General features: G+C 42.4%; 2 protein-coding genes across 6 annotated transcripts in view; one reads left to right on the top strand and one right to left on the bottom strand.

Annotated features, from left to right (window-relative positions):
• rpl9 (ribosomal protein L9) overlaps positions 1–16,120 on the top strand; it is a 337,328-nt gene that overhangs the window by 179,810 nt on the left and 141,398 nt on the right. The gene's annotated exons all lie outside the window — the stretch shown is intronic.
• tbc1d1 (TBC1 (tre-2/USP6, BUB2, cdc16) domain family, member 1) overlaps positions 1–16,120 on the bottom strand; it is a 44,776-nt gene that overhangs the window by 25,300 nt on the left and 3,356 nt on the right. For 4 of the 5 annotated variants that reach the window (XM_079278346.1, XM_079278345.1, XM_079278347.1 and 1 more), the window contains exon 3: positions 1,324–1,908. In XM_079278346.1, the coding sequence (XP_079134472.1) occupies positions 1,324–1,908 (585 nt within the window). Of the gene's footprint in view, positions 1–1,323; positions 1,909–13,972; positions 14,095–16,120 lie in introns of those variants that run through there. The other variant, XM_079278349.1, reaches the window with a different exon arrangement.

Below are 16,120 nucleotides of genomic sequence, written 5' to 3'. Positions count from 1 at the left end.
CTGAGTCATTAGGAGATTTATTTGTTTTTCTCTGTCGTTTAGGTGAGAGTGTGAGGACTTGTTATTCAGGGGATCCAAAATTGCACTTTACAGCACTTCTCTTGTTATTCTCAACAAAGACATCTGAGAAAACCATCGTGTGTGTGAGCCGGAAGAAGTCACACGAAAGAGAGTCTGTCTGGGAAGCAGTGTGCTGTTTTTCTAATAGGTTGTACGTGAAAATGAATGTGCGACAGATTATTATTGTCTACTGCACGGGGATCATGCGACCAGTCAAGTGTGTGAGTGAGTGAATATGCACCTCTGTGTCTGTCCACAGCTAATCATGCATTCTGTTGCAGCAAACTGCATAATATTTTGGGGGCCCAATCATGACTGCATGCTCATGGTTGCGGTAACTCACACTTTGTTTTTTAAAGCACCTTTTATTGCCTGTTTTGTCCTGCCATTGACCGACTCCTAACTAGGGTTGGGTATTGTTTGGGTTTTTTCCGATACCGGTGCTAAAACGATACTTTTAAAACGATACCGGTGCCTAAACGGTGCCTGAACCGATACTTTTTTCTTCAAATTGAACAATATATTAACTGTTTAAAGTATACTATAAATACAAAACACTTGGCTTCAAACTACAGCTTCAAACTTTTTAACTATGAACAATATGTTAACTGTTAACAGTTTACAGTGTACTTAAATAAATATAAATAAATACAAAACACACACTCTGTACACACACTACAGCTTCAAATTTCAGCAATTATTTTGCAGAAATATGAGCATATTTTCCTTCTCTGGCAAAATACGACACGTCTCATGACTTATTTTATTTTACCAGTTGGTGGCGGTAATGCACCAATTCGTTGTTTGCCAACCGCCAGTACACCTCAAAGGAGGAGAAGAAGAAGCTTTCGCGTGCCTGTGTTGTTGTGCTTATGAGCGGCAGCGCTAAGTACCCCGTTGTAATAATACTATGAGTGAGGAGCGGAGGACCGAGTCCTGCTGCCAGGACGGAGTCATCAGAGTAGTGTCAAAAAAGTATTTCAATCGGCTCAGGCACCGAAAGGAGGCACCGAAATCTGCGTTACGTTTCGGTCCGGTAGGTACCGGACGTATAGGAACCGGTTCCATACCGGCATCGTTTTTCGGTACCCAACCCTACTCCTAACTCACTACTTTTGACCGGACCCCAGTCGAGAATTAGTTTGATTTCTTGGGAAGTACTGTAAGTATTGTGATGGGTTCTATCTGTCAAAGAGAATAAAAATGGGAGTAATTAGAGCATACTTGCTAGTGGTAGCATGCGTGTCCGTTCATGAGAATTACCGTAAACAGCATGGTCCTGTTCTCCTGCAGGCTGGTGGGCTGGACTCCAGCAGAGTGGGTGTGTGCCTCAGTCGTGTTGGTGTGAGAGATCTCAGGTGAGAGTCCATTCTCATCCAGGGCCTGCAGACAGGGGAAGCTGGGGTCTCTTTTGAACATGACGGGTCGCTTCCCGGCGGTTGGGCTCCCCGCAGCACCGTTACCGACGTCGCCGCTCTCGAGTCCGTTGGGTTGAAAGCTCAATGCCCTCCTCAGCCCGCCCGCCAACCCAGCGCCATTCCCTCCTTTGTCGCTCGCCCCCGAGCCATGCAGCTGGCCGAACTTCTCAATGCACTCGTCGATCAGGGCGGGGGGGGCTTTCTTGTGAGCGACACTCGCGCGGCCGCAAAACAGCACCTCGAACTTCTTGGAAAAGGCTGTCGGAGACAGGGCAGCAGAGGGCACCGCGGAGGTCGCCTTCGCTGAGAGAGACGAGCGACATGTCTCGGGGGGGTCGTTGCCTCCAGAGGACGTTTTGGTGGAAGTGATGTCATCGCTGCGCGCCGAGCTCTTCCCGGCCTGCCTCAACGTACTGATGATCTCAGGAACCTGGAGGGACAGCAAGCAGGAGATAGGAACTTGAAACTACTGTGATAAAACAGTTGCGTCACAGTGCCTAATGAGTATCACATCCATTTGAACATTAAAAAAAAAAAATCACCGTGAGAACTTTTGGAGCCCATGATAAAACAATGAACCCTACAGTAAAGGTGAAACTGCGCAACACGCAGCGATCAGTAATTTTCCTGATCAACAAAAGGAACGTTTCCAAACTCACTGCGTACATGGATCTGAACCTCTATCAAGATGATGTCGTGGAGCATAAACTGAGCCAGTGCACAGATTTTGACCCAGTTAACATGCACACTACTGTATTCAAGTTCCTGCTAACTAATTGGCATAGTGTACTAAACCTAATGTCAAACAAAGGCTAAAACGGTTCACAGTACCGTCACATCCATTGCCACAGTAGAAGTCTTTCTCCAGGTACTGTAATAATCAATATCCGCCCTCTTCATTTTGTGTTAGACTGGATGCTCATGGCACACATCCATGAACAGGTGGCTGCCTACAGAAGCAATAGTGCATAAACACTAACTACCTACTGATTCTCTTCACCTCACCATGAGCTCACCTGCCACCTGTGTCACTGTTCCCTGAAATGGAGCCGCCCTTGTGACGGTGTGTGTGGAAAAGGAGCCGAATTGGGACCATCTTGAAGCAGGCTTTGTACTCACTCTCCTTTTATTTGATTCCCTTCTTTCCTTTCCTCCTGACCCCTCCTTTCCTTTTTTCCTCCGACCGCTCGCTAAATAAACTCGGGCTGTAGTCAACCAAAGACTGAAAGTCGACCTACTCTTCAAACCAAACAATTAGTCGACCGGGGAAAAAACAAAATCTGCATGTTATCTTTAGATTAATTAAATCAGCCACAGTGCACTGAGAGCACTCTACCTAGTGCTATAAATGAATTATAAATAAACATAAAACTAGCTGCAGCATATTAAATTAGTTTTTAATCGAATTATTCTGTACATAAACGATAAGAACAGACTCCAAGCTGAAAATGGAATGAGTCTTCAAAGCTTTTGCAATGTGGCTGCAGTTAAATTTCAAAGTGATTAGCAATTGTCCGTCCAATGACATAACAACCCAGAAGCTTTTGCGAAATGAATTCCAGAAAAGGGAGCATTTTACAGTGTTGTGAAACGCATGACTTACTTAACCGTGCATATGTTTTACACACTGACCGTTTCACTGTGAAATTCTCAACTTTAATTGATTATTGCAATCTCGGCGAAAACAGATAACACTGTCTGCCTCCGCTAGAGTCCGCTTTAGTCTGCGTGACGTAGATGCCGTCATCCGCCCATGTCCACACGGACCCTGTGCAGACGCAGCCCAAAATTTGGGACAGCGCGGACTGTACTCGTGCGCATACTCCAGTTTTCTGCCACGCTCCAGTTCAGTTGGTGCCAGCCAGATCAACGCGGACCCTCAATGGTGGCATGGACGGAGCTGTGGTGCATCAGGACGATCGATACAAGTCCACAGACGTGGAAAGAATGTCAGGGGGCTTTAGTCTCTTTCATCCTGGGATGATGCACGGCAGGAATAAACAGCAGGACACAAGCAACGCTGTCTGTTTGTTTCCTCAGCAGCTGAACGTCTTTTTATATCAACTCCATTGATATTAACAATTGCAGTTGCATTACAGTAGAGACAACCACAGCTGTGTTTTCAGCCCCTGGCTGACATCCCAAATGGATCCAGCAGTCAGGATGCAGCCGTTTGGTCATCAATAAGTGGAGCATGACGAGTGGAAACTACACACACACACTGCCATCCAGGAAACTGCAATGTATACAGAGGTTATGTATTATACTGATTTTGTATTACTTGGCTGTGAATGCAGTTTATATAATCTATGTAAATACTCATTTTCAGACTTCACAGATTCAAGCAGGCATCGGACACAGAGCAGAGCGGCAGAGAAGGCTTTGTTGCTCATGTCCGGCTTCCTGGATATTCATGTTCAGACTGGGCCATTCATTAGTCACACACACACACACACACACACACACACACACACACACACACACACACACACACACACACACACACACACACACACACACACACACACACACACACACACACACACACACACACACACACACACACACACACACACTAAAGAGCATTCCCTTGATGCTACATCTATCCTCTTGGTGTGCAGAAAATCGAGGTCCAAAGTATTCCGCAACATGGTTATTTCTCCGCTTCGCGATGCAGATGTGTCCCTGTTCTCTTGAACCCGGGTTTAACTTCTGCAGATGAGTGGATGCTGAGGGGTTAAATGAGGACAGCCTAGAACAAATGAACCGTAACTCAGGGCTCTCACTGACACACAAAAAACATTTTCGGCAAGCACTCTTTCCATGACGAACCACGGCAAATCTGTGGTTATTTGAACCCAAACGACAATCTTTCCCTAAACCCAACGGAGTAGTTTCCTGTGGAGACGGAAGTTTATTTTGAAAAGCTGGGCTGTTGGTCAGCTTGATACAGTTACTAAGTTACTCTTGCGGCAATAAACCAATTCTGTTATCCATCGTCGTGATCAATATTGGTTTGATAGCAGACACTGATCATTCAGATGCACCACAATCGTGGTTTAATGTGACTCACTGAGTCAGTCTGCAGGGAATACAGTAACATTCAGCCAAAAGGTGCAGGTGTGCATTGTCTGACTATGACTGCGGCTCACTGCCATTTCACACGATTGTTTTGCAGTGGATAAGTAATGATACAGTAGCTGAAAAAAAGAATGAAATCCAATGTTGGAAAAACTTAAATAATGTTTTTGTTTAGCCACTGTCATCTAAGCAGCTGGTTCCATACAATCTGTGTCCATGTATGAACCAATCTTCACACAAGCTTTCTCAGCTGTGTTAAGAGCAGCATTCACAGTCTTAGTTGTCTATCTCATCTGTTTGTTTACTTATGACCGGGCATCAAGGGAAGATAGTCAATCTGTTGTGTTCGCGTCAGTATATACCGATTAGGATAATGTGACCCTTTAACAGAACGAATTGTCCAAAAGTGTGTTATCTGTAAGTATGTGTGTGATATATATATATATATATATATATATATATATATATATATATATATATATATATATATATATATATATATATATATATCAGGAACTCAGAGACAGACCTCTGAGCAGCCTTGCTGCATAACCTGTTTGTGAATCAACTCTGTCTCCTTCTTGCAAGAATAAATGTCCCATTTAGTGATTTTTACATTGGCCTCGAGTGAATTTTTCTAACATCCAACCAATGTCTTTTGAGCTGTCGCTGCAACCAAAATGAGAATATGATGACAGAGTAAAAACTCTGTGGACCTTTAAGCCGGATAACCTCGGATTACGATCATGGCCCTCATTGTGTTTTGTTACAAACACACCGACTGAGATCTCGTCTCTGCTGGACACAGCGGGGACATTGGTGACTTGTAGAATTCTGCTGATAGTTGGCAGCAGTCGCAACATCAACACAGTAACTAAAGGACAACATAGAGAGTAAAAGCCTCCCTCTCATCCAGCGCCAGCAAAACAGCTGATTGACCGCAGAGAGGCGGACTGCAGCTCAGTGTCTCTCAGTGAGTGGTTATTCCTGCAAAAAAAGCAAGCCGAACACATCTATCTTTACTCATTTACCGAGTTTTCTACTTTGACAGACATGATTAATGTCTTCACAAATTCATCAGCATTTCCTAGGCCACTACCTAATAAGACTTCCTCTATGTAAATATACATCACTAGAACTCAGGGTGAGTAGAAGTAGGAAGTTTGCATTCTTGTTGTGCGATTGTGCGTCAACTTCAGTTTATTTAAAGAGAAAGAAACGTACACTCGCATCATAATGTTAAAATGACAACAACACACTTTACTGCAATAATCTCCCACTGCACACTGCACTCCCACAAACACTGCACACCCACATCTCCTAGTTTCCCAGGCTGGGTGCTCAGATCACTGACTGCTTCCCCTTGCTGAGGTAATGGTCGTTACCCCAATCCTGTGGCTGTTACACTGGCATGAAGACAACGTAAAGGAGGATGGAGTTAATGAGGAAATGAGACAAGAGATGTATGAGGGAGCCCGTCCATTTAAAGGCCCACAGCTGTGTTTGTGTACCACGGGCATGGAGAGTTCATCATGATAAATAAAGCAGGAAGGTCAGGGAATAGAAAGAATCTGTGGTACTTTTATCAATTTAATGAAACAAACGATAGATAAAAGATATGATGCAACAAAAATACGTCATTGTCATCATCCACAAAAACAACATACAAGTCGGCTATAACCTTTGTCTGCAAACACACTTCTGGAGTACTGCAGGAATGAGTCCTTCAATCCTAAAATGAAGATGTTTTTGCACTCGTCGCAAAGGAAATTGGATTTTCTATAGATGCCTGACAGAAGGTCTGCGGTTAACACAAGCTTCAGAGATTGTAACGTTTTGTTCACGTCAGTAAATACCCCTCTCATGAATGTGTTTAATAAGGCAGCTGACTGAGACTACAAAGCGTCCTCACGAGAACACTCGTCCTCCAAGTCATGTGGCTGTGGTGTTGTTCCTTTATAGGCCTGTTTATGATTTTTACTACTGCCGATTGTATTCACGCTTCTAAAATCATAAAAGTGGTGTTAGCACATCATGTGAAGATTATCTCGCTGAACAAAACATGCAAGTATCATACTTTTTTTTTGTTTGACACAGGGTTTATTTTCTGCAATAATCCAAAATCCAAAGGCGAAATCCCTTCCGGGGTCGGCCTGCACGTCCTTCCCTGCAGCGCTCTGCTGTGAGCGCAGCTGGCAGCAGAGCGCTGGCAGGGAAGCAGACCACGGAACAGAGAACGAGGAAGAAGACGAGCGAAGCAGAAGCAGTGGTTGAGTCACATTGTTGGTGACGTACCACACCTGACTCTTCAGGCCGGGTCCTGCTGCGTCGTGCCTCGGCAGGAGCTTCGCTCACTCTTGTTCTTGTGTCAAAACAATAACAGCCTCATTATGTTCCACTGTGCTGCTCTGAACGAGTGCGTCGGCAAGAAGAAGCGTCTCAAAATAGCAGCACAATGTGGAGATGCTCCACTCTACAATTCAGAAGGAAATGTGAAGGAAATGTGATACTTTTCCCTCCACTCCATTACCAGCTGTATTTGCTTTACAGATTCAGATATTGCAAACCAAAAACATCATCATGATCAACAATAATCCAATCATTTAAGGGCTCTGCACACTTGCACAGTTCAGTTAACGGATTGGACATCGCTGAAGTTGTTGGGAGTGATCGCCAATAGACCTTTTTCACAGCAGAATGTTCTGATATTTGGTAAGAAATGTCAATATTTCCACCGGCATTGATGCATTTCATCACAGTATATACATATATATATATACATATATGCATATATATATACATATATGCATACATACAAGTTAGCTTATAGTTTAAAAAACAAACATGTTTAAGTGTGCAGTTACTCTTGAACATAAACAAATTAAAAGGGTGTGGAAGACGCACTAAAGTCTGCCCTCTGTGAATACTTCCTAGGGTTGAATTGTAAAGTGACACGTGACGCTGTGTAGCCTGGATGGTTTGTTAGCACGTGACCAACACTCCGGCACAGATAAGTATAGTTTGATTTATTATTATAATTATTATAGAGCAGGGGGAGAGGCCGTTTAAAAAAGGTAGTGAATGAAGAAACGCTAACGTTGGAGCTCATCAATACTCTGGTCTTTAATAATTGAGCAGTTTAACACAGGCTCTCTGTACCCGTGACTCGTTATAAGCTGCGGTCGGGACATAAAACATTCAACCTCTCACAACAAACACTGGACCGGCGGACCTTTTGTGTCAACAGAATAGAAAAGGAGGGGTGGAGTGAGATATAAACAGAGAAAAGGAGTCGATAAAGGAAAAGAAAGAGATGGTGCCGAGTTCAACCATGAACTTAAATCTCAGAACTGGTACCTCTGGGCCTTAGTTTACTGGCAAACAGCCAATGGATGTGTTCCCTGACTGATGTGTGTCTGTGTACGTCTCTGTGTCATTACATGTTTTTAGAAGCTACCAGGAAGTCTTCCAGGCCCCTCTTCCTTTGCCTCTGTATATTTATATTCATGGGAGTACAGTTAAACAACTCGGGATAAGAGGGAACTGTTGCAGCTTCTACATTTGACTTTTTATTATGACATATCTGAGCGCAGCTTTTTATAAACTATCCATGTCTTCAAGATAAGGGCCTCTCACATGGCACCAAATATAAACACACAGTGGGATTTACTGTTGCTTTCTCTGTTGGATATGCTTTTCAACAATGGCTACATGGGACATAAAGATCCACATCATGTTCCCACAGTGGATACGCTGATATTTCGAAAATAATCTGAATCAAGAAGTGGAAGCCGTAAATAGCGTGACTATATCTTGAAAAATGAAAATATTTCATGGTCGCCAAAATATAACGTGAGACTAATTCAATCCCCTAATAACCCTTTAAAAACTAACAAAGCAGGTGCATGTCATCTCTTGATGACTATCACAATTATGCACAGACTGCATTTTTGGGAGGTTATTGTTTTGATGCCTTGGAAGAACTATGGATCCATGTCAAAATGTGATTTGTGAGGTCACAGCGACCCTTGACCACTAAATTGTAATCCGGTCATTCATGAGTCCAGCTGGACATTTGTGCCAAACTTGATGAGATCGAGATGTTGCGTTCACGAGAATAAACATACGCACGGACGGACAACCGGAAGACATCATGTTTACCACTGATACTGTAGCAGATGTATGCGTCCTATCCACTGACAACATACCAAGCAATGACAGCAAAACTGCAGAGTTTTGAACCATAAATACTGCATTACACCACACAACTTTCTATTTCCCACAACCCTTGTATGCTTGAAGAGGGAGATATTTGAATCACTTCAATAAAAAAAAAACGTAATAAGCAAAAACCAATGACACATTTAGCCCGTGACCAGGTCTAAATGTGTTCATTGCGTTGCCCAAACCTATTTAATGCAACATTTATTTTCATTTGAATGCGGATCGTCTTTCACCTGTTTGATCGCTGCTTTTCTCACTGTTCTCCTCTCCCAACGTGCTCCTAGTGTCTACTTGTTTTCAATCACTCTGGCATGACAGTGGAGTCTGCTATCTGTCCACGACCAACAGACCTCTCTCTGTTTTGCTGATGCCCCCCCCTAAATCTACCCCTTCCTCCTCCTTCTGCTTTCACTGCTCGACTCTCTGAACCACTTCAACCAACAGACACGTTTAGTCCTAACGTGTCCCTCTCCTCTCACTCCCGTCTTTAAGGACGCGGAACGTACAGAGGAGGATTTGTTTTCTCACATTATACTGGTCCAGTCTTTTCTCATTTCAGCCCCTCTGCTGTGCTCAGCATGATGACGTCATAGTCTCTACTACCGTCTTAATGCATTTTCAGTTCAAACACGCATCTGTATGAACAATGCTCAAACACACCAGCTGATCAATAATTGGAGGAAGGACTGTACATAGGAAGTGGACTTATTTGTTGTGACGTCACCCATTGGTTTGTGGACTGTGGTTTTGAAGCCTAGAATTTGCCATTTCAGCTGTCGCCATCTTGTTTTTTTTGCAACCAGTCAACGAAAGTTACCATATTTGGACTGCGGAGCAGTGACGCCCTATATGGATCTGGCAGCGACCTGTCAATCACAGTAAGCCCGCCCTAAAGCATACTCTGCTTTATGGTCTATTTGACTCTAAATGAACCATAATTTATTAAATGAACATCATGCTGTATTGAAGAAGACTTGAAACTAGAGATTGAGACCATAAACTCATTACAACCAGAGGAGTCGCCCCCTGATGGACAGTAGAGAGAATGCACGTTTAGGACACTTTGGCGCCGGAATTTGAGTCATTTTTCAAGCAAAAATAGCAGCATTAGCTGATAGCGTCTCTTAAAATTAAAATGGGCTTTTTTTCGCACAAGTTTTTTACATTCCACAGATGAGATGACATATAGAGGAAACAACCTGCATATTAAACAGACAATGAAAATAATAGTTTGTCCCAGCCTTCAAGAAACGTATTCAGTTTCTGTGATAATTGAAACCAATTAACTGTTTCTAAGCAATGGCAGTTTAGTCACTAACAGTAAGGTTAGGGATCTCTCCAACCATGATGAATGCAAGCAGACGCATTTTTTTGTACATCATCGTCATATGTCGTGCACTCCTGGATTTCTTATTCCAATACTTCCCCCCTTTTCACATCTGATCTGGAGTTCTGGATTGAGAGCACTGAAGGGCGGAGCGAGAGAGTTTGCTGCTCAGAGAGCAGTGTGAGCCACAGACACACGGCATCTTGTTCAGCGCGACATGTACATGATCTCAGACAGGAAGGCGGTGGGACACAGCCTCGGGCTGTGACCAGCAAACTTGGCCTCTCGCAGAGGAGCAACGCTGAAAAAGCATGTTGCCTCCCGCCGAACCAGAACTAAATAGGACTACTGTTGTGTTGACCTCCAAAAGAAGGAAGTTACACAAGTACAAGTGGGTAAAAGAGAAGCTGCGACTCTGTGCAATAAACAAAATTAACTTTTCAGTGTTTGTCGAAGAGAGCAAAAAGGTCAAAAGGGGAGGAAATCACATGAAGGACATAGTCAGTTAGCATTATTACAAAAATAAATGTATTCTCTGCTCTTTCTGAAGCATCTAGTTCCCCTCTCACACGGCTGAGGGACGTCAGCAGTTCCCACATTTATGAAACAGCAGCAGGCGGATGTAACAAGAAGTTTGCTCAACAAAGATTCAAGACAAAACAACACCTCTATTGTCGACCAAGACATCTCTACTTAACACCAACATGACACGCTGTGAAAATTGAAATTTCATGTCACCATTATCCCGGCAAGAATAATTGTGATTCACAATATTATCCCCACAATCATCAAAATATGCTTAAAATTCTTAATAAACTTGAATCACTTTACCTTACATTTTGGTAAGAAACAAATATTTGCACGAAATCAGACGGGACACGCGTCTTTCTTTCTCTGTTGTGAAAAACAACCAACCAAACAATCTAATCACAATCAGGGAATAAATCACAAACCAGGCTCCACTTTTCTACCAAGTCAGTGAGCTGGACAGCTTTTTCAAGTCACTCATGGAGGACATTCACGATCATCCCAATGATAACAAACCTCGACCAACTTATTGTGTTTTTACAGCGATCCGTGACAGAATGCTGTATGGTCCCATTCCTAATCACTCATTTATAGAATCACCAACTTTAGTTGCTCAAAACTATCTTAGTATCTGGTTAATGATCTGCATTAATGAATGAAAAGACATGAATCGACAAATTACTCTAACGCACCACCGTAATCAAAATACTTTGTAGGTCAGATCTACAACACGAGCCTGAATGAATTGTTCAACTGATAAAAAAAATGAGAAGTTACAGAGGAATGTGGCTGAACACAGCACACAGCAGCCGGCCTAGAAACATCAACAACAGGGATGACGAGCCACAGAAGAAAAAGCCCCACTTCTGCACTTCCCATGGTCATGTGGCCGGGTCTTGTGGAGCGAAGCAACAAGATCAAAGTACAGAGGAACAACCCGGCAGACGAGAACTATTACTGACAGAAAGTGAAGCACGAAAAGACAGAAAGTGAAGCACGAAAAGACAGAAAGAGGAAAAAGGGTGAGGGGGGGTGGGGGGGTAGTCGTGAAGCAGTCCGACACATTGACATCCCTCTTTCGGGATTAAGGAGCCACTTCACAGCACAAAGACGAAGAAGCGAGGCGGAGATGATGAACTCATTCAAATGTGATAGCGAGGACACAATGTTGGCGCTTGTTGTCAAAAGTGCTCTGCTGAGTCACAATGAACTCCCAGCTGAGAATCGATGAGGTCAGTGAGGCTCACAGATAATGTCCTCATCTAGGAAGATTGTTAGGTGGAGCTCAAAGTCTGACAGGATGACTAGCGAGGCAGGTAAAACAAAAAAAACGTCAAATTAACAAAAACAAAGACAGACTGCTCGGCAAATAAGAGCAACAGCTCGGACATACAAAGACAGACAGATAGTTACATGAAGACAGAGAGGGGGCCTCCAGTTTTACAGGCTGGTTTCAAGTTAAAAGTGCCACAAAGACCGTGTCACAGGAAGAGGGAGGGAGAGGCATGCGAGACCAGAGGGATTACCAGAAGAGGGAATGGCACGAAGACAAAGCGTGATTCCAAGCACTCTTGGGACAATTTGGGTGATCATTAACCCCAATCACTTTTGTTCGACAACATTTTGTTTTTGTCAAAATCTAAAATACCGAAGGGACGGCAGCTTTTGTATGTGAGGAAGTTATTTCGGTCAAGTCATTCTGGAGATGGCCGAGTCATTCAAACCCAGTGAATGTCACCCTCCTCCAACATAGTTAGTTAACACTATATCACAACAATCGCTTAATCTGGGGCGGGGGGGGGGAGAACAAACGGCCACTCTCTCCCCAATATTTTGCAGTTGAAATGGTGACATTGAGTCTCACTTTAGGACAAGGCTATGAGGTCCTCAGAGCTGGAGACGCACCGTGTGACTCACGCCTCCTCTTCCAGGAGTCAGTCCTGGCGTGTGCACAATGCTTGTGGAGGTGATATCGCCGTGACTCACTCTCATACAGCTACATTTGGCTTGTGTTTACACCGGCTCAGCAGACTGGATTTTCGTGTACTCAACTCTACAGAGGGTCGGACATTCAACATTAAAGCACTGATTAACAGGAGCAGCAGCTTTAACAGCATCCAGTTGAGGAAGAATGGCATATTTAGTGACTGGAATGATTGTAGACTGTTGAGCAACACTGTGCGTTATGAGGGCGATGATGCACTGAGCAGGGTTCTCTGGTACAAATGACACTGTTCAGAAAATTACCCATGATCATTTTCTAAATCAATTAATCTGCACATTCTTTTTTCCATGAATCAACTAATTATCTGGTTAGAAATGTTTAAAAAGAAATGTGAAAAATGTTGTGAAAGACTTCACATTTGGGAAACTTGTATTTCTTATCATTATTTTGCCACGTTTGCTTAAAAATGGGTTGTTTTTTAATCTCCAATTAACTATAGCTCATAATATATAACCAATAGCAGTGAAGGTGACTGTCTTGTCCTGACCCCCACCACAGGCACACACTACAGCTTGCAGCAGATACACAATAATAAACCTGACTGACGGACGGTACATGCTGTATTAAAATCTCCACTCAATTAACTATCAATAAACTGTCAAATAAACATCCACAGAAAGTACCAAAGCACAAACAATTAAATCTCCACACTTTAAAGTTAGGTTAAAAAAAATTGGCACATCTATTGTAAATACATTTTCTTTAGCTTCCAACAGTACATCCAAATCAAACATGCTAGAAACACAAGTGACCCTGAATAAATACAGCCAGCAGAAATACAGCAACCTCAGGGATGACGTTTACACTCATCCTTTCTTGACCAGCTATGGTCGGGTTCTTAACCAGCTATGGTCGGGTTCTTGACCAGCTATGGTCGGGTTCTTGACCAGCTATGGTCGGGTTCTTAACCAGCTATGGTCGGGTTCTTGACCAGCTATGGTCGGGTTCTTGACCAGCTACTGCAGTAGCCAGATGTCTCACAACGTTCCAGTTAATTAGGAGAAATAAGAGCATCTATGTTAAAGGTCACTTGGTATTTTCACTATCAAACAAACGGGCACATTGTACATAAAGAATAGTGTAGTTAGCTAAATAAAGAACGTGTATTAAAACTACAGAGTGCAGGAAAACAATACTAGACATGTAACTTACCGACTATTCTGCTGGAGTCGCGTAACAAGTCGTGTAACTTACCTGACGTTAACGAGAGCTAACTTGTTGAACTTGGCTCACGGCAGGTTTCTAATGGGAACGCTAACGAGCTAACTCACCACTTAACGTTAGCACAGCAAAGAAATTAATCAACAGCGCGTTTTAAACGTAACTTACATCTTTCTGCTCTTGTTTGATGTTGAACAAGCTGAGTCGCTGGAGTCGCGCTTTCATCCCATCCGCCATAAACTTCACCGGAGCGTTTAACGCTACTTCAACGTGACTTGTCTCTGGCAGTGTGCGACACTTCAATATCATTTCATAGGAAAGTTGATATTGCTCCCTGAAGCCGAGGAGCCTGCTCTTAATCGTCAAGTTGGCCAACAAACAATTACAATACATCCGGTTTGGGAATTTCAAAGTAAGATCATTCTAATTCTAAACATGGAGAAGCAGCGTTCAGTTTTTCTGCTCCACATATCTGGAACAAAGTCCCAGAAAGCTGCAGGTCTGCTGATACCCTCAGCTCATTTAAATCAAGATTGAAGACCTTTCTGTTTGCTGCTGCCTTTAATTGAACCACGTTCAATTAATATATTAATCAATTTCCTGCATTTTACTACTGCCTTGCCTTGCAAAACATTCTTTTGCTTTTGTTTTGAAAGGTCAACTACCCAACTTCCGACTTTATTCGAGCTAACCGTGGTTAGCTTGTCGCAGCTAAATCCGCCAATACGTTTGGAAATTGGGGTGGACACAGTTCCTGTCCCGGGGTAGTCAAACTTTAGGCGGTGGACTTTTGGGAGGTTTTCACCAAACCGTTGCATGATTAAGACTGTTATCTTCGTTGCTATCGCCGAGTATAAACAGTATTTCCGGTCTGTAAAGCAGAGCAGACCTCATCAAGCAGGAATGAATGCCCGTGGGATGCACTGATAGCTGGGAATGAATGATGAAGTTTCAACTGTTGTTGTGTCAAAGTCCTTTGGTCAACATTTGACACCGCTTTGTCTCAAGCGCCACAGCGTCCGTGAAGAACTGATTACAGTTTGTGTTGTAGATTACTTTGACAGCAACATCCAGTAAATATCATTAAATGTCTCCTTTGTGTCTTCAAATTAACCAATAAATGAACTACTATAAAACCAAGACCTGGTCTAATCTATGCGTTTGTTTGTTTTTACCACCAGTTACTTCTAAAAAGTGATTCAATTAATTTATCTCTATAGATTTTTTTTTTTAAATGCTGGACTCGTCAAACCCACATGTTGACAGTTGTAGGACTCAATGAAAAGCCATTATAATTGAATTATTTAACAGCAAGTAGAAATAGCGATATGCAACAGTTAGTAGGGAATAAAATAAAGTATCACATATTTTTTTTTACTAATATGTAATCTCAGAGGAAACAGTGTGTCTGGATGTAAATGTGGTTTTTATTAGATCAGACTTTGTCAGATTCCCTTTTTCTGTCAAAAGCAAACTCTGTCACACATACACACAGAATACAAATCTAATATTGTGGTAATCTGTTTGTAATTAACAGTCAACTATAAGTTTACTTAATTACATGTTGATATTTAAAAGAGAATAGTTATTTTAATCATGATCACTGAAATGAATCACCAATGGTCTGATAGCGCAATTAATCTGAGGTCACTGGTGGACACTGACTAGTGATGAAAATAAGAGGTTATTGTGTAACCAAAGTACTGTCAGTACCAGTAACTAGACTGTCCAAACTGACTAGAAAACAATAAAATACCAATATTGAAATATCTCAGCTTTAGTCATTACCACCTTTTGACTCGCAGAATAGTGATCAGGTAATAAAAAAGCGAAATAATTAAACAAATAAAAAGAATGACATAATTATTTAAAATGAATGATGAATTAAAACACGCGGCACTCATTCGTGAAATGTTCACGCTGAAGCATTGTGAACGTTGGACGCTTCAGTGGTGACACCTGGTGGTTACTCTGTGCCACTGCAGGAGCAGCAGAGGAAAACACCACAGACCCTCTGAGACCGTTTCTGACCCCCGACACAGAAGAAGCTTTTTTTCAGCAGGACTCACATTTTGTACTAATGACACTTTTTCCTGCAATGATTATTTTCAAACAAATAATGCTCGTAGCAGACATCTCTACATGATTATAAATCACTGCACAGTGAATATCAAAACACAGCTAATGAATTAGATCTCGAATATCTTGAATATGACACTTATTATGGATGAAAAGTCAGATTTGTCATATCTTTTAGCAGTTTGATTTTGTTGGGTGAGTACTTAATCTCTCTCTCACACACACTTGTACCTCTGT

Source organism: Melanostigma gelatinosum, assembly GCF_949748355.1.
Source record: "Melanostigma gelatinosum genome assembly, chromosome: 11".
NCBI classification, from domain to species: domain Eukaryota; kingdom Metazoa; phylum Chordata; class Actinopteri; order Perciformes; family Zoarcidae; genus Melanostigma; species Melanostigma gelatinosum.
Note: the sequence above shows the minus strand (reverse complement) of the source record. Positions and strands in the feature narration are given on the sequence as shown.